This window comes from Camelus bactrianus, chromosome 3, assembly GCF_048773025.1.
Source record: "Camelus bactrianus isolate YW-2024 breed Bactrian camel chromosome 3, ASM4877302v1, whole genome shotgun sequence".
Lineage (NCBI taxonomy): Eukaryota > Metazoa > Chordata > Mammalia > Artiodactyla > Camelidae > Camelus > Camelus bactrianus.
In genome coordinates, this window is record NC_133541.1 from 26,380,265 (window position 1) to 26,403,700 (window position 23,436).

The 23,436-nt window shown below is 39.2% G+C and overlaps 1 protein-coding gene and 1 long non-coding RNA gene across 6 annotated transcripts in view; one reads left to right on the plus strand and one right to left on the minus strand.

Annotated features, from left to right (window-relative positions):
• The window catches only part of SPEF2 (sperm flagellar 2), a 157,000-nt gene that overhangs the window by 14,428 nt on the left and 119,136 nt on the right, over positions 1-23,436 (plus strand). For 3 of the 5 annotated variants that reach the window (XM_074357011.1, XM_074356987.1, XM_074357008.1), the window contains exons 3-7: positions 3,755-4,007; positions 9,209-9,349; positions 10,828-10,892; positions 14,258-14,441; positions 18,839-19,027. In XM_074357011.1, the coding sequence (XP_074213112.1) occupies positions 3,755-4,007; positions 9,209-9,349; positions 10,828-10,892; positions 14,258-14,441; positions 18,839-19,027 (832 nt within the window). Of the gene's footprint in view, positions 1-3,754; positions 4,008-7,086; positions 7,258-9,208; positions 9,350-10,827; positions 10,893-14,257; positions 14,442-18,838; positions 19,028-23,436 lie in introns of all 5 variants that reach the window. The other 2 variants (XM_074357016.1, XM_074356997.1) reach the window with 2 other exon arrangements.
• LOC123617008 (uncharacterized) lies at positions 19,948-23,192 on the minus strand. The gene is made up of 3 exons (XR_006725095.2): positions 22,990-23,192; positions 22,010-22,113; positions 19,948-21,282 (listed from the first exon to the last, which is right to left on the minus strand). It is a non-coding gene; the product is annotated as an uncharacterized LOC123617008 (long non-coding RNA).

A 23,436-nucleotide genomic window follows, 5' to 3' on the forward strand; every position in this document is an offset into this window, starting at 1 on the left:
TAATCACATTAAGTTATAATTATTTATTTATATGTCTGTTCTTATCAGGGTGCCTGCCACATGAAGGAGCCCAAACAATGTCTGATGAATGAATATATGAATGTTTACTCTTCAACTAGATTGCAAAGTCACTCAAAGTTGCAGCATGTATTTATTCTTTGTGCTCCAGGCTTTGTTCCTGGTCCATAGCAGACACACAATAATGTTACTCTATTGAGTAAATGAATGATTTCAGAAAGTATATCTGGTGAGCCATAGAAACTTAAAAGACCATACTGATCAGAGCATGCATGTAATATTTCAGGTGTACTTTGGCTCCCGTTAGCAGGGCTATAGAAGGCTTTGTGTGCAATGGGAAGAGATCTTAGTGACACAGATCTTCGTGAATGGAGAGGCCTTTGTGCAAAGAAAAAGAAGCCCCTTTTTGGATGAAGCAGCCTCATGCCAGGTGCAGGGCTTCACAAGCTGAGCACAGGGTAGACTTCACACCCTTGCCCCACCTTTCCAGGTGTGAGTCCTGAGCATCATCGGGTATAGCAGCCCTGCCTTTCATTCACTGCCAAAGACTAACTTTCTATTCTACTGAGTCAGCCCATTTCTTTAGGCAGAAAGTGGGATCTTCTTGTCCTGACAATGAAATACTAACCATCTTTAGTTCCTGAAACAACCTACTTTTTTCCAGGGTGCGTGGTGTTTTAAAGAAAGCAATAATCAGTCAATCCATGGATATGACCTTCGTAATAGTGTATTCAGTGGGGAGAAGGATCCTTCTTTGTCAAAGCCCATTTTTCAGACAGCTCTCCAGTGCCAGAGCTCATGATTTTGGGATTTTTTTGTGGTATTTTTAGTTCCTTTAGTCTAAAATGTAAACAGTAAAACTAAATCTGTGTAGCTTAATAATTTGAAGTTATTTGCCTTGGGAATTACTTAATACTAAGAATAAGTTATCTAACTCTGAAAGAATTCTGTTTTAGGACTATCTTTAGTCCATCTCAAAGGGTGAAAAATGAGCAGATTAGTTAAAAGAAAAAAAAGTAATGGATATCCCTTGGGAGGGCAGCTTCTAATTAACCTTGTAAGATGTATCCCCTGACCAGGTGGCAAGGAGGAGAGGAGATAGGTAGGTAATCCCTTGGCAAATGAGGACTGCAAGTAGAGAGGGAGACGACTTTTCCCAGGTTACGTCCCTTATTCCCTCAGGGGTCATCATTTACATCATATGCGCCATCTCCAGAGCAGAGATGTCTCAGTGGTTTCTCTCTGTTCAAAAACAACTGTTGATTGTCATGTTATAATGATTGAGTATCCACTGTAGTAAGAGTGGACTTCCACCAACTTACACAGCAGTGATATTCTATGGGAGTAAAAATTCCCTGATTTTAATTGGAAACTTAGAATATTTATGAAAAACTTCCAGAGAGAAGTACTGTTACACCTGGATACTTTGACCAGACCATCAGAGCCATTGTAAAGCCTCCTGTGTAACTGAACCATCGTATTGGCAGGCACACTCTGCATTCTAGGGGTCGTGTTATGCAAGTAAGAGGAGGGGAAGTGTCCTTCACTTTTATTCGATGCAGGGCTATGTTTTGATACAATTTAGAAATGAATAGTGTTTGCTTTTGAATTCTTCCTTCTGAATTATGGTGCTTCCAACCTCTGTATCCCAAGGTCATGACCCAGACAAAAACCCTGACCAGTGGCTCTCAGGCTATTATCTTTCCAAATATGTGTAGTGGACAAGGCATAAAGGGCTGCTAGGATAGGAGGAACATGAAAGGATAACTGTGATAGAAGATCAAAAGGTGGGTGTCAGGTGCCTGTCCAATGGATGTGAACATAAGTCATTGATCAGACCATCCTCTTTCACAATCATACTCTTCGAAACATGGTCTGCTGTACCCTAATCATTTTAGGCCAGTATTTGTTTCTCAAACTGTAAGGTCATTTGTTGGGGGACAAATTGCAAAACTGGACAGTACACGAGAAGATCTAAAAAAAATATTTTACTCTTACTACTGATAAGATTGCCTTGTAGAATTCCTTATCTCTTCTCACCCCCTCTAAGATCTGTTTCTCTCTTATCAATTTAAAATATTTTATTCAAAGTTTGATTGATGTGGTAAGCCCTGCTAACTATGCTTTACCAAATAGAGGAAACAGGACGGTTAGTTACACCGCACAACTGGAAAGGAATTCAGCATCTTGTGTCACTACGTTTGTTGATGTTGGTCTTCCCACGATAATATCTCCTTATTTATATTTAGAAATCATTTTTATATTTACCCAGCTCCACCTCCTTTTAGAGCATGGGTTTTTAATTTTATGTTATGAGCATAATGGTCACTTTTAGGCTAGATTTAAGGAAGTTCACAAACACACAGTATACACATTTTGTGTATATGCATGAATATGTGTTTTCTTTCCCTTGGAAAAGTCTCTGTAGGTCTCATCAGATTTCCAATGAATGGTATCTGATAAAAAAAAAAAAAAGTTTAGAGCCACTATATAAAGTTTAAATGCTAAGTGATCCATATCAGCTTCTAAAAATTTATTTGAGGTCATTAAAGGTCACTGTATCTTCCCCCATATAATTTTATAGTCCAAAATGAAGTTATTGAGTGAGTAACCCTAATTCTGCCTAATGTCCGGCAACTCCCTCTGGTCTAAGGTATCCCTCTGTTCTCAGGGGGGGAAGGGACTTTGATGTATAGCCAAGTATATTCAGTATTCAGTGTATTTTTCCCATTAAAGAATGCCACTGAATGTTTGGAAGAAGGAGAAAATAGGCCAGTGGTTAAAATTGGTGTTTGCTTCCAGTTTGATCATAGAGAGGCACAGAAGTTGAAAATGCATCTAACATCTTTTGCTGTCTTTCTGTCACTGGATTCATAGGCTCATTAATAGTCCTAAGTCATTGGAGGCCTCTATTACAGCAGTCATGTCAATTTATCTCTACTTGTTACTCATCTAGTTTTCCCACTATTACTCCTCTAGGGCCTCATTCATCTTTGTAAGGCTTTAATAAACTTATAAAAATGTATTAAATTTAATAAATAAGTTGTTGGTATATAATGGGTATTTAATCAATATTTGTTAGTTCAGAGAATAAATTAATAAATGAATTAATGAGCTTGTTCTAAAATGTGAGCTTAATTCAATAATAGGTAATTCGATAATACATACAATTTAGAAAGTCTTTACTGACTCTTAAGAAGTAATATAAATTGTACAGGGAAGGTTACATTACTAATTTAGTTGTGTAGCTAATATAATTCAATTAGATATTTCTACGATGCCTGAGAGGATTACTGTTAAATTTGTCACTGCAACTGAAAAAAGGGTTATTTTCAGGTTTTAGTAGTATCATTTCAAGAAATGGAATTTAAATTGCAGTTTTGCCTTTCAAATAAAATAATTCTCAAAGCCATGATTAAGTTTTTCCATTTAGAAGAAGGTATTTAGTCATCCTTTATTTGATATTGACTTCTTCTAGAAATGCTAGCATCTATTTAAGTAGGAAAGTATATAAAATTAATGGGTTTTAGTTTAGCCATTCAGGAGAAATAAATGCATGGAGTTCAGGATAACAGATAAAATCTCAATGTATTTACATGATTGAGTGGTTTTAGGGAGGAATGATGTGTTTAAAAGAACATGAGGTAATTCATATTATTGGATCATGTTAATACCTATGATATTTGTCGTCTGCTTTAATTCAGTGTCTAATTATGTAAAATATTTTAATGCCTAGGATTTCAACTGCCAAGCTTAATAACTTTTCTCGCTTGGAGCCAACACTTCACCTTCTGGGTGTGCAGTTTGATCAGAATGTGGCCCACAATATCATCACAGAAAAGCCAGGGGCGGCCACGAAACTTTTATATCAATTGTACATTGCTCTTCAGAGAAAGAAGAAAAGTGGTCTGACTGGAGTGGAAATGCAAATCATGCAACCCCTGAGAAACACAAAACTTCAAAGCATGAAAAGTGAGGTTTTCCGAGATGTAAGTGCATAAAGAAATATAATCAGCATATAATAGTATAAGATTTGGTGAAGGGGAAGGACCGTGATGCTGCGTTCTCAAAGAAGCCCCGTTGAGTACATATGCCCCAATGGATGCTGTTGGCCATATTTGGGTCTTATTTTATGTTAATATTTTCTATTCATTTATCCTTTTTGATGCCTCCTTCCATTCCTATCCATCAATTGCCAATAACTTACCAAATTCTGGTTATTCCTAATTCCTAGTTCTTTTTATTCCTGCTCCTCTCTTTCCATTTCTACCCCCATCATATCTGCTCGGATCTCCTTCTGAATTCCTGCAACAACCTCCTCACACGTCTCCCAATCTTCGGACTTGCTACCAGGGCTTAATTAACTGCTAGATGAATCTTCCCTAAATTTCATTTAGTTTGGGTTCTTCTGCTCCGAAACCTGCTGTTTTATATATATCCTGTCCCCAAATGAGACTGATATTGAAGTTCTTTCATTGAACAGTTTCATCCTGTCTTTTTAACTTTAATTCTTCATACCCTTCAGTATAAAATCTTTCCTCTACATTAATTTGCAGCCTGCCCTCTAGTAGGACTTTGTATATTTCCTCTCTTTCCTCTCTCCCACCCAAGCTCACCCTTCTCATCTCTCTTCTTCCTCCAAACTTTCCTACATCTGCTCTGTGTAACCTACCCAGTACATGTGGACTCTCCCTGTGGACCTCCTAGGGCACAGGTAATTCTCACTCTCTGGTGTTAACCTCCTTCTGCTGATGTTGTTGGCTAACTTTCATTACTTATCTGTCATATAGCCTCACAAGATTTTTAGTTCCTCAAGTTCAAGAAGTATGCCCAGTACAAAGCCTTGAACATTGCAAATACTCATTAAATATCTTTTGGTTATTTCACACAACTTTTTAGTTGGCAGATCTCTGTAGTTCCTTGTGATAAGAGAAGGGCATTAACTTTTCCAGGCCTATGGGATAATGGGGAGCGCTGCACTGATGATATAAGCAATACTCCCCATTATCTAAGTAAGCACGAAACAGAAATGGAAATAATTAAATTTCTAAATTTAATTTATGAAGTAGCAGTGACAGTAGATATGAGGGCTACTCCTGCTTTCAGATTTGCCTATTTTTAATGGACATCCTTATGATCCTGGTAGTAGAATGAACTCAGCCCCCACGGAGAGCTAGAATTAGAGTAGGATGAAAGCCAGATAACTTAGTATTGTGTCCTGCTTCCTTCACTTGCAAGCTGTTTAACTTTGGGCCAGTCCCTGGAACGGTCTCAGTCTTAATTTTCCCTACTGTAAAAACAAGGATAATTATCTCTACCTGCCTAAGAACTAGGTTTTTTGGTATCTTCAAGAAGACAATATATAAGAAAATTCTTTGTAAAGTATAAAACAGTCAACAGTAACAGGTGCTACAAGAGCCATGGAGATGAGGCCAAATAGGAAGCCGCTGGGTTTAATGTTGGCCACGGTGATCTTCCAGAGTCAATCACTCATTCACTGAACAAAGACTTATTAGGTTCCTACTGTATGTCAGGTACTTGCATAATAAACAACACAGGAAAAACCCCACTTCTCTTAGGGCTTACATTTTGGGGAGAGAAAAATGTTTCAGGAGAGTGGTGGGATTGCAAAGGAGATGAGGAAAATGGAGCATAGACTTCTTTCGTGCAATGTGGAGGTAAAGGGGGAGAGACAGTAACAGTATCTGCAGGAGAGAAGCTCGATGGGAGTGTGAGATTATGTGTTCATTTTTCTGGACATAGAGACTGTGACAACTTTTCAGTTGAGGAAAAGAATCAGTGCAGGAGATGACTGGTGTGAGGGCCCAAGTGGAAGGAGACCCCCTGGGGAAGAGAAGTGGAGGCACGAACCAGTGGTTACGATGAAGAAGGAGATATCTTACAAAAGAAATAGAGAAGCTTTTTTCTTTGATACGGATGGGGGAAGATACAGGTGTCTATTACATAGTAAAATTAATAATGACAAAAATTGATTGACCATACACAGTGAGGTGCCAGGCCCTGTTCTAGGTGCTTTATGTGTATTTTCTCATTTGACCTTCACAACAGTCTTATGAGATAGATACTTTTATTACTCCCATTTTACAGATAACAAAACTAAGGTACAGAGAACATAAAAAACAACTTTCCCAACTTCATGAAGCTAGTAGGTAGTAAAGCTAAAACTCAAACCTAGGCAGCCTGACTTTATACACTTAACAGTAGGCTCTTTGATAACTCAGTGAGTATTTCCTGGGTTAGGGGGAAATACAAATTAAGTTGAAGGTATAGGTATGTGTCAAAGTGGAGAGGTAGGATGTTGAAGTACCTGACTTTTCCTTGCCACCGTGAAGCTGGAGGCCAGGCTATTTTTAACTGTGGAAAGAGCAGGTGGATGTGTAAGTGCATAAAGTCAGTCAGAGGTCCTTAAATGTTCTTCTGAGTAAGTGCCGTTATCTACTGAGGCAGTTTTAGAAAAGGAGGACCAAGAATGGTTTGAGCAATGATACCATAAAAAAATTTAGTGAGTCATCAGCTTTGAAGTAGGTTACTGTTGGATACTAAAGTTTTAGTTAAATTATGTTAGCCATGTTGCTCTGAGTCCAACTTTATAGTCATCACTGAGAGTTCATTTTCTTGGACTGTTGCACCCTTATTTCCAGTCACTCATTTTTTCTTCATTTATTACTAGGAAGTGGCTTAAGTAATAGGAAGAATCCAACTTCTTATATTATCTCTTATGTGTTGAAATTGGTTTTATAACTTATTTTTATGAAAATGTATTTCTAAGAATTTAAGTAGCATTCATTGAAAATGAAACTCAGGACAAAGAGTTTAATTATAAAAGTATATAGGAGACTATTTTGTAAGAAGGAATTTCAATCATGCATTTTTATTGTCCTTACATCAATTAGGGATAAGAGCAACTGGTATGGGGCTTGAATTTATTTCAACAATAGTAATTCATAGAAATTTTATTTTGGAGACAAATTTTATATATGCTTGTAACGACAATATCCTTTTAATTCTCTAATAATGGAATCTTTTTGAAATGCTTTCTTCATTTAGAGACTTAGAAACCTGATACCACGTCAAACTGATTTCAATCTGATGCGGGTTACACACAGGTTTCAAGAAAAATATAAACACATGAATGAAGATTTTGTCTGCATGCATTCTGAGAAACCTGAAAAATTTCAAAAACTCCAGGAAGAACAAAGATGTTTTAATATCGAAAAGGTTTTATAGAACAATTTTTCCAGAAATTCATTAGTGTTTGTGAGTTATGCCTGTAGTACACATTGCATAAGCATGAATCCAGCATGAGATGCTGGTTCCTGGTTCCTGATGCATGACTCCTGGCTCTGCCTCTCTCACCTTTCCCTCCCTCACTCTTCCCCCTTCTCCATCCCCACTCTCCCTGACTGTCACCTCCCCTTGTGGCTAAGAACCCGAACTGCCATTCCCAGGGGTAGCAGGACAGCTTGATCTATTTTTAAGTTGTCCGATGCTTTAGTGATGGGAGGTTGCTACAAGCGACCCCAGCGAAGGCTTGTGAGTATTGTCACTACTGGGGGAGACAGAGCAGACACTTGTTGCTCTTGTTTCCCTCTTTGGTCCCTCCTTGGTCTTCCTGTCCTGCTCCATTTCTCTCTTCCTGGCAGTGTGACGATTCTCTGCTTGCTTTCCTTTCCAGTCCCCTTAAACGTGTCTTAACATCTTCCTGGCCCTTGCTTCTTGCTTTGACTAATTCTCCGCTGCTTCCCAGATTTCTTTGGAAATCTTTAGTGATCTCCTGTGCCTTTAAGGATATGAGAGGACAATGGGGTGTGGAATCATTAAAGACTTTTAAGAGAATTTCAGATGGCTGCATATATGGAATGTGTAAACTACAGGCAAAAGAATGATAGTTCTTCTCATTCTACTGTAAATTGCTTTTTAAATTCATATATTTAGAATGATGAGAAATAAGCATATTCTGAACATAGTCAGCTCCTTGTTGGGAGGGAGGGAAAGGGGAAAGACCAACTCTGGAAGATCTTAGGATCCCATTACTTGCCTGGGAGTGGATAAAGGTTTGAGCTTCCCCTCAGCAGTGCAGGGTAAAGAGACAGGCACTCTTAAAGTTGTGTTTCAGTCCATGCCAAGAGCTGGGGCTCTAATTTTATGGACCCAGCCCATCTCACTTTAAAGTGCCACATCGAACGTAGAAAGTCTCCAAAGGAAGTTGGGGAAAAAAAGGGAACATGAGCACATGAAATATTCTGAAATAAATTATGTTAAAAATGATAGGCAAATAGGAGAAAAGGGAGAGCCTGTGTCTTCCTGGTTTTCTTAGGGGGAAAAAAAACAGATAAACATTGCAGTTAAATAAAAATGGATATTTGGGGAAGTGAAATTAAGACAATTTTTAAATTATTTATAATTTCTGACCTTTTAATGGTAAAGTGAATTTTCTTACCTTTGGATATAGAACTGATGATCTTATTAATTCTAGTCTATGCATTAGTGGTAAAGTCATGATTAGTTTCACATGTTGCCTCTTATTTTTAAAATATTTAATCTATATTTTATAATACTTTTTCTTTCAATTACACCCTCCTGCTTATATTCTTCTTAAAATAATTACTGCCTACATAGAGAAGAGATGATCCAATGATGATAACACATAATTTAGTGTTAGTTCAAGATTGGAGGTAGCCTCTGAACTCATTGTATAAGTGTAACTGGGTTTTGGGGAAGCTTGTCGTTTCTACTGGGTTCCCTGGGAGCCCTCCTAGAGACCATGTCTTAGATTGAATTTTTTCTTCAGACCATCTTCAGAGACAGAATTTTTTCTTCCCGTTATTGGGCAGGTCATGAAGGTGGAACTGGGAAAGAATTATACTCTTCTTTGTACTGGGAACGCCTTTATTATTCTTTTAGTATCACCACCCAGAATGAAAATACACACATTTGGTTGGCATAATTTGGGGATTCCAAAACTGTGTTTTAATATCATACCTTTAAAATTAAGTTATATTGACACTTGCTTCATAACATTACACAGTTAACACCTAGTACGTTGGTTAATTGCTGAATTTGGAAAATTTCAGTGGGAAATTTGTATACATGTGTACCTGTGAGTGTAGAACATCGAGTATTATTCTGATGAACTGAATAACTAAACTAATGTATATGGGTTATTCAGCAACGCTTAAGCAGAAGACGACAAAATGAAATAATGGCCAAAATCCAAGCAGCTATCATACAGATTCCTAAGCCTGCATCAAATCGTACTCTGAAAGCACCTGACACCCAAAAAATGATGAAAAAGAAAATAGAGGCAGAGGTAAGTGATAACCCTTTAATACTGTGTTATGTTTCTCTTAATAAAAGGATGATCTTTCCCTAAAACATATAGAAAGACTTCCCCAAGCTACCCACGTTCTTCTCAAATTGTCTCTGGCATTGTCCCTTCTCATTCAAAACTCCTCCACTATATGCATATCTAATCCACTTTATACTATTATTTGTTCAGAAGCAGAGAATGTAGCTTTAGGACAGGGATGGCAAACTCCTATTAAAGGACAGTACCTGCGTGGACTCCTGTGTTGTGGAGTCTGCGGCCACTAACAAACTGGGCCAGAATGGGTGCTGTTGTATTCGGTCATGATGCCCATGGGTACCACCGGGGTCAGTCCAGGTACCCATTCCATGGATGTGCCATTCCTCCTGTCTACTTTTACTTTATACCTCCTAACCATGCTGCACTATTTTTCTATGAATCCCAGAAATGTTTAAGTAGTCTGCTTGCTATCGGGATATTTAAATTTAAAATACCTACACTAGTGATATTCTGCTAGACTATACCAACTGTCAATCAAAAGGAATTGACTATATTTCACAGGGGAGCAATGCTACATTTTGATGCTAAGTCCTGCAATCTCCACTGCATCCTGCTATAACGATTGTTAATGATATTCTCTCCCTTGACTTAAGAAAAAAGATTAATAGCTACCATTTACTAATTACCTGCTACATGTCAGGCTGTGGGTTAGTCACTTCACATTATCTTCAATTTGTAAATAACTCCCAAAGTAGGATACTATTTTCCCTATTTTGTAGATAAGGAAGCTGATCTCTGAAAACTGAAATGTTTTACCCAAGTTTACGATGCTGATAAAGCAGAGATTGACAGGTCTCTCTGATTTCTAAATCCATTGTATTTTATATTAATTCACATTTTTTAATATTTAAAAAATCCTATAGTTGGATTCTAAAAAATACTACCTATAGAGGCTTTTTTCTGACCCCATTTTATAAAAGGCACTTAATTATTATTTTTCCCTAAATTGATAAAAGTTTATTAATAAGGATATGCAGTAGGCAGAGGATCAGCTAAAATTAATTTTCAGAAAGCAAATTAAGGTTGCACAAGAAATGTTTAAAACACCCAAGATGATCTTTAAAGAAATATTTATATCCCAAAAGTGCTTATTCTCATTTAAGAGAATTGCAATTAAAAATGCACATCCTGACTCTTTGATAATTTTTATTCTCATTAAATGCCCTTTCATGTACTGTCAGAGCTAGAACAGTGAAATAAATGATTCAGGTTAGGCAATTTTCACCTTCTTTTAGGTGCATTTAGCCTAGTCTAACAGTAACAAAACAGTATAGAAGAAGATTCTAGAATGCAGCTTTTCAGATCTTACCTCCTGATCAGCTTGAATTATTAGTGCATATCATTTTTTAAATCTGAATGGATATTGTAAATGAAAATGTTCGCTGCTGTTTAGAGATACTGAAAATGACTTTTCTTTAAAGGATGTTGCCAATGAAATTAAGAATTTTGAAGCATTGATAAAAAAGGATCTCCAGGCAAAAGAAAGGTGGGATGAAAATTGTTTTAATAATCACAAACCTGCATTCTGTTCTCCCTGTTCTCCTTTAATTGTGAATATTTAGAAATAGTTTACCTGAAATAGCTGTTCCAAAGATGTTTTCACTTTGTAGAATCTTCATTAAGAGAGTGTCTTAAGGAAGATAAATGAGTTAAAATTCAGATTAATTGTTCATTACCTACTTTTATAAAGATCAAGAGGGAAAGTGGCTATTGTGAGATGTGAAGTTAATTTATTTTTCTGTGCTATATTTAAAAACACTTCTAAATTCACACATTTTTTAAACATTCACTAAAATTTTTTCAAGTTACCATTAATTTAAATTTGTCACAATAAAGCCTTTATTAGCCTCTGGTTACTCTCATGTTGTAGCCTCAGCATTTAGCACTGGGGCCAGCAATAAAAAAACTGTTGAATGATTTTGTTGAGTGAATGTCACTAAGACAGACAGTTAAGTCAGTTCATTACAAAAAATGCCTGGTTAACAGGCTCCTTTTTCCTAAATACGAAGGTCTTTTCCCCTGTTGTTTCCTTTTAGGGTCATTGACTCACAGAGAATAATTGATCAGAGCCTGCTTATTTAGGAGCAACTTGAGTTTTTCTAAATTTTTAAAGGAAACTATCTAAACTCTGTTCATTTACGTTTTATAGAATAAGAAATAAATCTCTATTAAAGAAGAAAAAAAGACCCAAATGGTACACTTTGGTTCCACATTAATATTTCTGAGGGATGGAAATAGAGTCAAATGCAGAGGAATAAGAAGCTTGAAGAAGAAATGGTGAGGATGTCAGGTGTGAAAGGAAAATGAAGCAAAATAAAGGACATGCTTGAATTACCTTTCCTCCTCCCCTTCACGGAGACTCCTGATGCCCTGCTCTGACCCTGCCCGCACTTGTCAGTGCTTCCCTGATTCCTAAAATAACCACAATCCAGGCCTGCCTACCTGTGCAGCTGCTGCCTGACCCCACCACGCCCACCCTGACCTTAGCCCATCCAACCACTCCATTTCTTCCATCCTTCACTCATCTCACCAGCCACCTGCTCTGGAGTCATAAACAGGTGATGCCCACCAGAATGACCATCTTAAAATACTCAAATACCTTATTACTTTTGGTGAATGGTTTTCTCTGTAGCTCCACACCCAGCCCCTTTCCTGGGACGCCTTGATTTCCACACAATTTAGCAGCCAGAATTAACACCAAGCACAGCAGCATCTTCCAGCCCCTGCACCAGCATCCATTTTGATTGATTAAAATCCTCACAATGTCAGTGACTAAATGTTTTAAAGATCCTCCCCACACAATACAGCTGCAGACCTTCACCCTGAACCTCATTGCCTCCCCAACCCAACCTGAACCTAGGCTGGAAACCCTGAAACAAGACTGGGTGAAATTAGTTAGAAGTCTACTTCTCTCTCCTGTAATAGAAATCAGAGTATCAGCAGCCCAGGGCGTGTGTTGCCACTCCGAGGTCATCAAGGACTGAGTGTTCCCTTTAGTTCCGCTGTCCTGATGTGTGGTTTTTATCCTCAGAGTCACACTCGCAATATAAGACAACTTCTGGGGCTCTGGCCATTTGGCCCATGTTCCAGCATCAGGAAGGAGGATAGACAAGAAGTGGGTATGTCCAATCTGCAACAGCTCCTTCTAGGAGCCTTCCCAGAAGTGCCCTATAACATTTCTGCTTACATCTCAGTGGCCAGAATTCAGTCACGTGGCCATACCTAGCTGAGTAGGAGGCTGGGAACTGTAGTCTTTACCTCAGTCTTCCTGTCTTCCTGAATAAAACTGGAGCTCTTTTGAAGAAAAAGGGTGGGAAATAGCAGTGTTCATCACAGATCCTTTCTCAACAGAAGCCTCCACTTAGTCTGGCCAGAGATTCCCCAGTGGGGACCCCACGAGCTATAGACATCCTCACTTCTCAGAGCAGAAGGATGGGCCTGGGGCAGCTGGAGTCCCTGGACCAGTCACCTGTGGCTGTGAGCAGCCCCGTATGTGACTCCAAATCCCTCCCAGGGCACTGCACAAAAGGCACCTCCTCTGATGGACCCCCAGATAAAAGATGTTGGGAAGCACTAATCTAGAGCACAGCTTTAAAGAAAAAAGAAAAAAGCCATGGTACAGTGTGGCCCTTCTTAATCCCTGTTATTAATCACTACTTATTTAGTTCATTCTGAATTCTCAGCTTAGAATCAGGCACACTCTGGGCTCTTCCAGAAACTTTACTGAAGTTTTTCAGCCGGCTCCTGAAACACTTTCTCAGGGATGTCCATCTTTTTTCTTTTGTGAGAGAAAAATGATGTCTCAGTGAGAGCAATGTAAGAGTTCCCACTGCTGGTTTTCCCCTACATGTTCTATTACTATGTTTCTTTAAGACAAATAATAAATGCTGTCTGCTATTTATTTCTTTAGCTGAAACTGTTGGCTGCTGTAATTTAACATTGGGATTCATAGGTTTACCTTAAGCTCTTTCTAACAACTGCCTTTTTAATATATACAAATTTGGCCACAGTTCCTATCACTAATAATTCATACACATATAATTATTAATTCTATGGAGCCCTGACAAGCAAACAGATATAAAGAAAACATAATTATTGCCCTCAAGAAACTCACATCTTGTAAAATGAATATTTATTCAAGTAAATGTCATGTAGCTTTCATCAGACCTTAACTGGCATGACAGCAGATGGATGTGTATATAGACGGACGGACAGACTGATTGATAAATAATGGAGAAGCAGCATCTTAAGTATATTGTTGGCAGCACAAATACAGTGTTGAGAGAGCTATTAACCCATGCTCAATCCAAGGCAGACTCGTTTAAACAACACACGAAAGTTAAAATATAGTAAGAATTTTGATAAATGATCTAAAAAATTATGTCACACCATTTTCATAAATACTTAATTGTACTAAATCTTAATAAATAAATAGGGTTATACTTTTATCTTACTGAGTCTCTGGTAGCTACATAATTTCTACTCAACGACTCTGAGAGAATACAACTGAAGACTGAGCCCCTGCTGATAAAATAGCCAGAATTTCAGTGTGTGATTTTTTAAAATTGTATTACACTCATAAGGTGCTTCTTAGCATATCATTTGAAATGTAGCAGACATCAGCTACATGTCAGGACTATGAGGCATAGGTATAGAGAATAGTAAAACAGGATACTTTTCTTATGAGCTCAGAGTTCAGCTGGGAGCAGCAAACCTACAAATAATGAACTATTGTATTCATAAATTAACAGAGCACTCAAGGTGTCTCCTGATGTCTTCTTTCATAGTCACAAGTTAGTGGCATGTGACTGAGTTATTTGTTTAAATCTAAGTAAAAACCATTGTCCTTAGTGCATCCAGATCTTTAGATACAGCAGGCCAGACAACCACTGATTTGCTAAACACTTACTCGGATGACGACTACATTAAAAAAATCCAAAAGCGCCTTGAAGTAGATGCTTTTGCACGAGAACAAAGGGAAAAAAGAAGGCGGAGACTGCTAATGGACCAGTTAATAGCCCATGAAGCACAAGAGGTAAGATATTTAGTTGTTAGTTAATAGTAGTGCTGGAAATTTTACAAAATGTGGTCTTTTATATGCACGTATATTTATCTTATGTATGTATTATGTGCTACTCTGAATCACTGGGACATCTTCACAACATGGCAGCAAATACACTACATAAAACAACTCTACATAAAACATTTACTAAAGAATCTAAAGTCTGGTGATGGTGTATAACACTGTGAATTTACTTAATTGTACACTGAATTATACACTGAAAAATGGTTGAAATGGTAAATTTTATGTTATATGTGTTTTACCACAATAAAAAGTACTAACAAAATAGGAATCTAAAACTCTATGTCAACTCTCTATATATGTTATTACTTTTAGAGGTAAAAGGGAACTTTCTGTCTCAGTTTTATTGAGGTGTAATTGACAAATAAAAATTCTATATATTTAAGGTATTTAAGGTGATATTTTGATACACATATACATTGTGAAATGATTACCATAATCAAACTGATTAACATACCCATTACCTCACCAAAAAATATGTCACCATTTTTGTGTGTGTTTGGTGAAAATGGCTAAGATCTGCTTTTATAAGATCAACTTTTTTAGATTCCACATTTAAGTGAGATCATGCAATATTTGTCTTTTTATGTCTGGCTTATTTCACTTAGCATCGTGTCCTCCAGTTTCATCCATGTTGTCATAAATGACAAGATTTCCTTCTTTTTGAAGGCTGAATAATATTCCATTATATATATTATATATGTGAGATACATCTATATATATCTGTATATATATGTATATCTATTCACCCATCAATGGACACTTAGGCTGTTTACATATCATGGCTATTGTGAATAGTGCTGCAGTGATCATGGGGTACAGACATCTCTTTGAGATACTGATTTTATTTCCTCTGGAGATATACCCAGAAGTAGGATTGCTGGATCGTATGTTTAATTTTCTATGTTTAATTTTTTGAGTAAGCACTATACTGTTTTCCATATATCTATATACCACATCTTCTTTATCCAGTCATCTGTTGAAGAACATTTAGGTTGCTTCCATGTCTTGGCTATTGTAAATAGTGTTACTATGAACATTGGGATGCATATATCTTCTTGAATTAGAATTTTCATCTTTTCCAGATATGTGGCCAGGAATGAGATTGCTAGATCATATGGTAACTCTGTTTCTAGTTTTTTAAGAAACCTCCATGCTGTTTTCCATAGTGGCTGTACCAATTTACATTCCCACCAACAGTGTAGGAGGGTTCTCTTTTCTCTTTCCTTCACACCCTCTGAGATTGTTTTCTTAATTTCATTTCTGATAATTCATTGTTAGTGTGTAGGAACACAGATGATTTTAATGTGTTATTTTGTATCCTGAACTTTTCTGAATTTGTTTTTAGTTCTAACATTTCTTTGTTGGAGTCTTTAGAGTTTCTATGTGTAAGATCATGTCATCTGCAAACAGAAACAGCTTTACTTCTTCCTTTCCAATTTGGATGCCTTTACTTTCTTTTTCTTGCCAGTTCCCCTGGCTAGGACTTCCAGAACCAGTAGAGGTGGTGAGAGTGGGCATCCTTGTCTTATTCTTGATCTTAGGGGAATGGTGAAAATCTGAAAGCTTTTAGCATCATATCATTAGGTATGATGTGAACAATGGGCTTACCATATGTGATCTGTATTATGTTGAGTTATATTCCTTCTATACCTAGTTTGTTGAGAATTTTTATCATGAAAGGATACTGAATCTTTTCAAATGTTTTTTCTGTCTATTGAGATTATCAAAAAGGGAACTTTTTAATGAAAACCACATGGAAAAGTTCTTAGCACTCTCATTTTGGTCTACTGCAGTGGTCCTCAGAGTGTGTTTTGGGACCATCGGCATCAGCATCACCAGGAAACAGGAATGTAAATACCTCGGCCCTACCTCCATGTGCAGCTGACACGAGTACCACTGCTCCCCACTGGTGGAATGGGAAATTCCCATGTGCAGCATGGCCTGTTTTCCCATCCACCCTTCTCTCCTCCAAAGAGAAAATGGTATTTGTCAGGGCTAGGATTTCCTCTGCTTCCCTCAAGCATGCACTGCTTTTTGAGAGCATAGCGCAGATCTCATGTCAGCCCTAGATGCTTTGATTCCGGCTCCATTTGCACTGAATCTATCAGAAACAGCTCATAATGTCTTCTCTAGCTTCCAGGTTGTTGCCATTTCCCCCTGGAGTTTATAAACTCTTGTTTTAGTCGGGCTTGTGTTAGGAGATCCAGAGACTTGTGGTCGGGTCGCTGTCTTGCTAGTAATTCATAAAGAGGTGTAATTGTGTGAGTGAATGATGAGATTTAAGGTTAGAAAGATCACTTTGACTTTTTTTGGAAAATAGGTTCTAGAGAAGAGCTGGAGGAAAGGCGTGGTAAGGAGGGGCTGATGCTGCCACTGTAAGGTAGGGGTGGTCAGTAGGTGTAGATGGAGTAGACGATGATTTTAAAACACGAATGGGAGGCAAAATAGACTATTTCTTTGAGTATTGTATTAGAAGTGATTAGAGGAGTGAACTTAGGATGGCTCTAACACTTTAGGTTTAGGTTTGTAACATGTCTGACCTCACAGGAGTCAGAATGGCCAGCTCTCAACTCCACAACCAAACTGCCCTGCTATATAAACACAGCCAAATGTAGATATAGTCCACATTAAATATAGAATTCACTTGGAATAATACATCAAGGCTCTACTTTAAAAATATGCATAGTTGAGACTGTGCCTTTTGTATCCCAAGCCACCCAAAATGTGGTCGGCAGTTCGGGCTGGGCTCAGCTGTGTGCGCCTCTTACTGGTCTCACCTGGCCTCGCTCAGATGTCTTCGGTCAGCTGGTGGGTTGGCTGGAGCCGGCTGACTTGTGAGACTTTCATCAGTTCTAGCTGAGAAGGTGGTTCCTCTCTCTCCCTCCCTCTCTCTTTCTCACTCTGTGGTCTCTCATTTTCTAGCTGACCAGAAAATGTGGTGACAGTGGCAAGGGTTACGAGAGAATTAAGAAAGTCAGGTCCCCAAGTCTTTTGTTTTGTTTTGTTTTTGCTAGTGTCCTATTGGTCGATTCAAGTCAGAGGTCACCCCGTATCCCACACTTAAGGAGTGGAGAAATAGTTCTACCTTTAATGGGACTGTCTGCAGGATAACATTGCAGGGCTGAGGGTGAAGGAAAAAAAAAAAACTGAAGAACTTGTGGCCATTTTTACATTCTGCCTCACCTCCACTGTTGGATCTCAAAGGAAACAAATGATTAACATTAAAGCTTCTAGAATTTTATAATGAGATGAGACATATGTTTCATTGTTGTTCATGATTTTATTTTTTACCTGGTATATGTTACTAGCAGAAAAAATTTCATATTTATTTTCAGGTGAACTTCTATTTAACCTACAGTTTACTATAATTCCTAGGTTCAAGTTTTGTCATTTACCACCGTGTGTTGTTATTTGTATCTTGATTCTGAAAATATATGTAATATTTCTCCTGTAATCTGGAAATGTCACTAATGATGCCAGATTTTCTTTGTTGCGTGTTAAATGGACAACTTCAATGTTGAGATAGTCTAAGTCTTCTTAGTTCTCAGAGAATTTTAATTACCTCCTCCTTCCACATGATGTCTCTGTTTAGACAGAGTGAGAGAGCTTGAAAGGGCCTTAGAGATCCTCTTCCACCTAGACCCTTCATTTTACCTGTCAAGAAATGGGCCCTGAACATCACAGTTACTTGCCCAAGGCCACTCAGCCAGTTCATGGTGCAACTGGGGCTGCAACAGCAGGGATGCTGATCCCCAGTTTAATGCTTCTTCCACTGTTTACTTACTGGTTCCCTGTCTGTTCTCTTAAAATAGCCAAGGAGCCAAGAGAACACATCTAGTTTCTCTTTCAGGTTACTACTGCTTGGATTTTCTAAAATAAGCTTCCCCTAAGTCTCTTCTCCAATTTTCCCATTCAATAGCTTAGGTATGGAGATGTCCCTACTCAGAACTAATCAGCGCTGCCGTCTTCAGCCAGACAATGTCTGCGTTTGTTTTTACAACTAGTATTTATGTTAAGAGTGCATAGAGTGCAATTCCAAATTCTGAAAATGTACTTATAAATTGAGAATTATACCCTTCATTTATAATACCGTGATAATAATTCACTTAAAATAACTATGAGTTGCAGGACCATAAGCTTCTGGGTACCAAAATGATACAAACTTCAGTGGGAATTTTTAGTTTTATAACTTGATTTTTGCCATGTTCAAATTTAAGTCAAATGGCACAAACTGATGTAGCCAAATACCATGCCTTAACACATGGCTTATGTATAGGCTTCTTAGCCCAGTGGGAAATGTGGGCACCGCCTTGACAGATAACTGGCTCTTGCAATGGCATCTCTAGGAGGCTTACCGGGAGGAGCAACTGATCAACCGGCTGATGCGACAGTCTCAGCAGGAGCGCAGGATCGCTGTGCAGCTCATGCATGTCCGGCACGAAAAGGAAGTTTTGTGGCAAAACAGAATTTTCAGAGAAAAACAGTATGAGGAAAGACGACTCAAAGATTTCCAGGATGCTCTTGATCGAGAAGCGGTAAATAATATCTCCCTTAAAAATCTTTCTGAGATCACTTTTGATCCTTTCCACCAACTCAAGGTAAACAAAGCTGCATTTAGTTGCCAGTCATTTAAGGAGTTAATTTTTCATATGATCTCTCCATTGTCTCCCCATTTTTCTTTTTGTAAAACTACCCTGACAGCACATTTAGCATCCACGTGCTAAACTCTCCCTTGAGTCTTGACTTTACAACTATTCAGTGCTCCCCGCCAGTCCCTATGTCCACATCTCTCTGGTCATTTCAGTTGTTTGAAACCCTCCAGGAAATTCCTCAAGAAGGCCTCAATCAAACAATTTTGTATATTGGTAACAGTGTGCGCCTTTTCTACTTGTCGGTTTTGCTGTGTATAAAATCCTTAGTTCACATTTTCTCTCCTTGAATATCCTAAATATATTATTCCATTTTCTTCAAGTGTAAAGTGTTGCTGTCAAAAAGATGAATGATAATCTAATTTTCATTTTCTTGAGTCATTACTCTCTTTTTCTAGATGCATAAAGGACTTGCTTTAAAGTCCACTAAGACACCATTAGTCTTTAATGAGCAATTAATTCCTTGTTTTCTGGTAAAACAAGATTCCCCAGGCCCATATTGTACCCTTCTTTCCTCAGAACTAGAATAAGCTGTTTATCTAGAGATACTTGGGTTCATGGTATTTGAGGGTGGTTACAGAAGCCAAGATTTGGATGCCAAGTATGCTCTTGGCCACAATGATACCATCGTGTCGAGACCCTTTATAGCTCTGAAAATCAAAATATCCAATCTTTTAATTATTGAATACATTCATATTTTTCCTTATATGTATTACATTGTTCTAATAAACAAAAGAGATTTTTTTTCTCAAGTGATCATATGGATCACTTCCTATCTATTTCCTATTGGAAGAGTCTCAGATTTGTTCAATCCATTAGTCCAGATATGACTGAAGAAATACAAAACTCATGTGAGGGCCATTTCAGATAGCCTGACCTTCCTGTCACAAAATATTCATAAAACCAGGCTGCACAGAAGGGAAAACCTTACAGAAAGTAGGAAGGCAATGCTTTATTTATCAGCTTCATGGTTTCCACTGAGATATTTCATGAAAATGGGATGCAACTTAGTGAAAATTATGCAGTTGTTAGAAATATCACTTGGAAAGTACTGTACTCTCCAGAGGCAGGAAAATGATGCTTTTACCTTTGCAGACCAGACATAGCCGAAATGTCAGGGGCAGGTGGGGAGCCATTCCCATGAATTTCAGCTGCATCATCTCAAGTGCCTTCAGGAGCTGGATTTTCTGAATAATTGTTTCATCCCTCTTTTTTTGCCAAGAGTAAACTTGAATGGACTGAGTGGCATTTGCTGACATGAGAAATAACCGCCTGTTTGCTAAATATGTTTGCTTCACAAGCCCAGTTAATTAAGTGCAGAATAGCAATGCCTAGGCCTCGTACAGCTGACCTGGGCTCACTGTGGTGAGAAGCATTATCTGTCCTTTCTTGAAATGGACTTGAGCTGACTTCAGAGCATTGGGATGCTCAGACCCCTGAGAGCCTTGAGGCCAGAGTTGTGAGGCTCTTCAGCCTCCGACAAAAACCATCCCTTCCTCTTACGTGATTCCCTTTTCCTGAAGCGGGGTGTCTGCTTCCCTGGCGCCCCTCCCCTTGAGATGGCTTGAGTTCACAATCTGAATGTACCACCTCCTCCGGCAGTGGTGGCTGGTGCCAAAGTAGGAGCACCGTCAAATGAGCACCGTCATCTTTTCTTTCCAGTATCATTCGCTAAATAAACAAAATATACTTGACCACTCTCAGCATTATCCCTCTGCTGCTTCGTTTTTATGAAGAAGGGAGAGGTTTTTAAAATTGTTGTGATTCGTTCATTGTTATCCTTGTAGTTTTAAATTATTGTTTGTGCTGAGAGAAAGGGGGAACATTCTAGATGTAATCTTAAATTTATTGAGATTTGTTAAGTTTGTTAGTGATCCTCACCAGCTAATAATAACTTTTCATATGATAGTTAACATCAGCTGTGCTAGCACCCGGAGCCTTTCTGCTGCTGAAACCATCCTCCTGTGTCCCTCCTACTTCTTCAGCTGCTCCTTCTCAGCCTTCTTTGTCGGCTCGTTTTTCTCAAATACCAAAGCATTTCATGTGGAGGGTCCTTAAAGCTCAGACCAAGGCCTCCTCCTTCTCTCCTGTGTGTTGTTTCCTTCCGTAGCCTCCTCATCCACAACAACAGGGTATAATCACTGCAAGAGACAGACGACGCATGCGTTTATGTCTCTGCCCTCTGAGGTGTCGGTCCACATGTTCAACCGCTGTCTTGACATCTCTGCTCAGAGATCTCAGAGACACTATGAAGTCAACATATGAAGCCAAATTTATGACCCTTATTCATCAACTGGACTTTCTCAAGTTTCTGTATCTCAACAGATGGCATCACCATTTATTTAGCTGTACAAGCCCAAAACCCCAGGGCCCACCTGAAGCCAGCTTCACCCTCACTTCTCCGTAGCCAAAACATCGCTAAGTTCTATCGATTTCATGTAGTAACTGGCTCTTCACTTTGTCCATCTTTCTCCATGTCTACACCACGACCCCAGTCTCTACTACTACTGCACTGGTCTTGTTCATCTATTTTTAGTGGATGTGAAGTCGTAACCACATTTGGGGTTACAGCTTTTAAATCAACCTAAGGTGAACTCCGACAACCCACCTCTGCCCAGAGACACACAGTGCCCAGGTCAAGACCCAGGTCATCAGAGAGACACTCGGGTCATCAGGGAGCCCAGCTTCCCCAGCCCACGCTCTGTCGGTGGCACAGGTCCAGCCTTTGTCGTCCGTCCTTCATGTGTCCCTTTTGAGGCTTTGCTGCTCCCCAGGAGCTGCCAGCAAATAAGACAGCAAAACCCCCCATCTTTCTCTTTGCCCTCAAAATCTTCCACCTCTGTCTTTGAGTGACCAGGATCAATTCACCTTTGAATTTAGCCTTTTCATGTGAGGAAGGAGGCTCCAACAGTTTCCATTTTCCCATCCTGCAGAAATTCCCTAAAGCAGGAGACAAAGAGACATCCTTCTACCTGTCAGAAATGAAGAAGAGGGAAAGTTAGAGACAACTTCCACAGAATGCCTGCCCCGCTCCCATCTCCTCCCAACCATTCTGCAGCCAGAGGAATTCTGCTGACCCTGAGACGTGACCACTGCCCTCTTACTCAGAAACCCATCATGGCTTCCTTCGACTCAATTCCTGCTCACAACATGTTCCCCTTTGTCCCCTGGACTCTGGCCATACTGCTCTGCTCGCAGACCCCTGAACAAGTCATTCCTTCCACCTTCCACCTTCCCCCTCATCTCACATGCCTTTCCCGGGTTCATCTTCATCGTGCAGAGCTCCATGCTCAGGCCACTTCTCATCCTGGTTAGCCACCTGCTATGCCACCCCACACCCCACGGTCTCCCTGGTGACGCTGGTCTGAGTGTGTAATGATACATGTTAGTCGTGTGCCTTTCTGACTGCTTCTCCCACGGGGTGTGAGGTCCCTGAGGACCGGGACCATGTTTGCTTCTGTTCATTATTGTTTCCCCAGAGTCTAGGCCAATGTCTGGTACATTTAAAAACAGAAAGACAGAGACAGAAACAGGGAGAAGAGAGAAGAAAGAGGAAGAGCAGAGAAGGGAGGGAGAAAGAGAGAGAATGGACTTCGTGTTTTTTACTGTCAGGAGTTTTTGTCTTTTGTTTTTAGATTAAACCTGCTGGTCTCTTAAGGCAATTGGGCGTCTATTCTATGTTAATTAACACAGTTCCTGATTTCAAATTTTGGTGCCACTTACTGCCATTAACATAGGTAATCACAATAGTATTTAACATTTTGAGCACTCACTTTTGAGTCAGCACTGAGCTGTGTTCATTACTTACGTATATAATTCTCATGATGCTGTTCGTGGTGGACACTAACCTGGTCTCCAGTTTACACAGCAGGAAAACGAAACTCAGAAAGCCCAGAGTCACCCAGCGGCTTGTCGGTGTGTAGCGGGGGCACAGCGGCTCTCTCAGACCCCAGAGTCCAGGCTTCTTAGCACTGAGATTTACTGCCTCCCACAGACTTCCTTTTTCCTTTTCCTTCTTTCTTTATTTAGGGTTGCAACCCACTTTGCTGTAATGGGACCGGAAATTGTGGTGGGTTTCACACAGTGCAGGGGAGGGGGTAGAAGTAGCAGACTAGCTAGAAAGAAGGAAGAGAGGCAGGGAGGGATGGAGGGAGGGAGCCCTGGGTGAAAGCTGCTCTGTCCCTGCTTGGGAGGTCCAGTGTTCCCACCGAGGTTCTGGCTGCACCGCATCCTAAATATTTCCGCATATGTTACCAGCCCTTGGTAGTAATCCAACCTCAACCCATTTTATCATC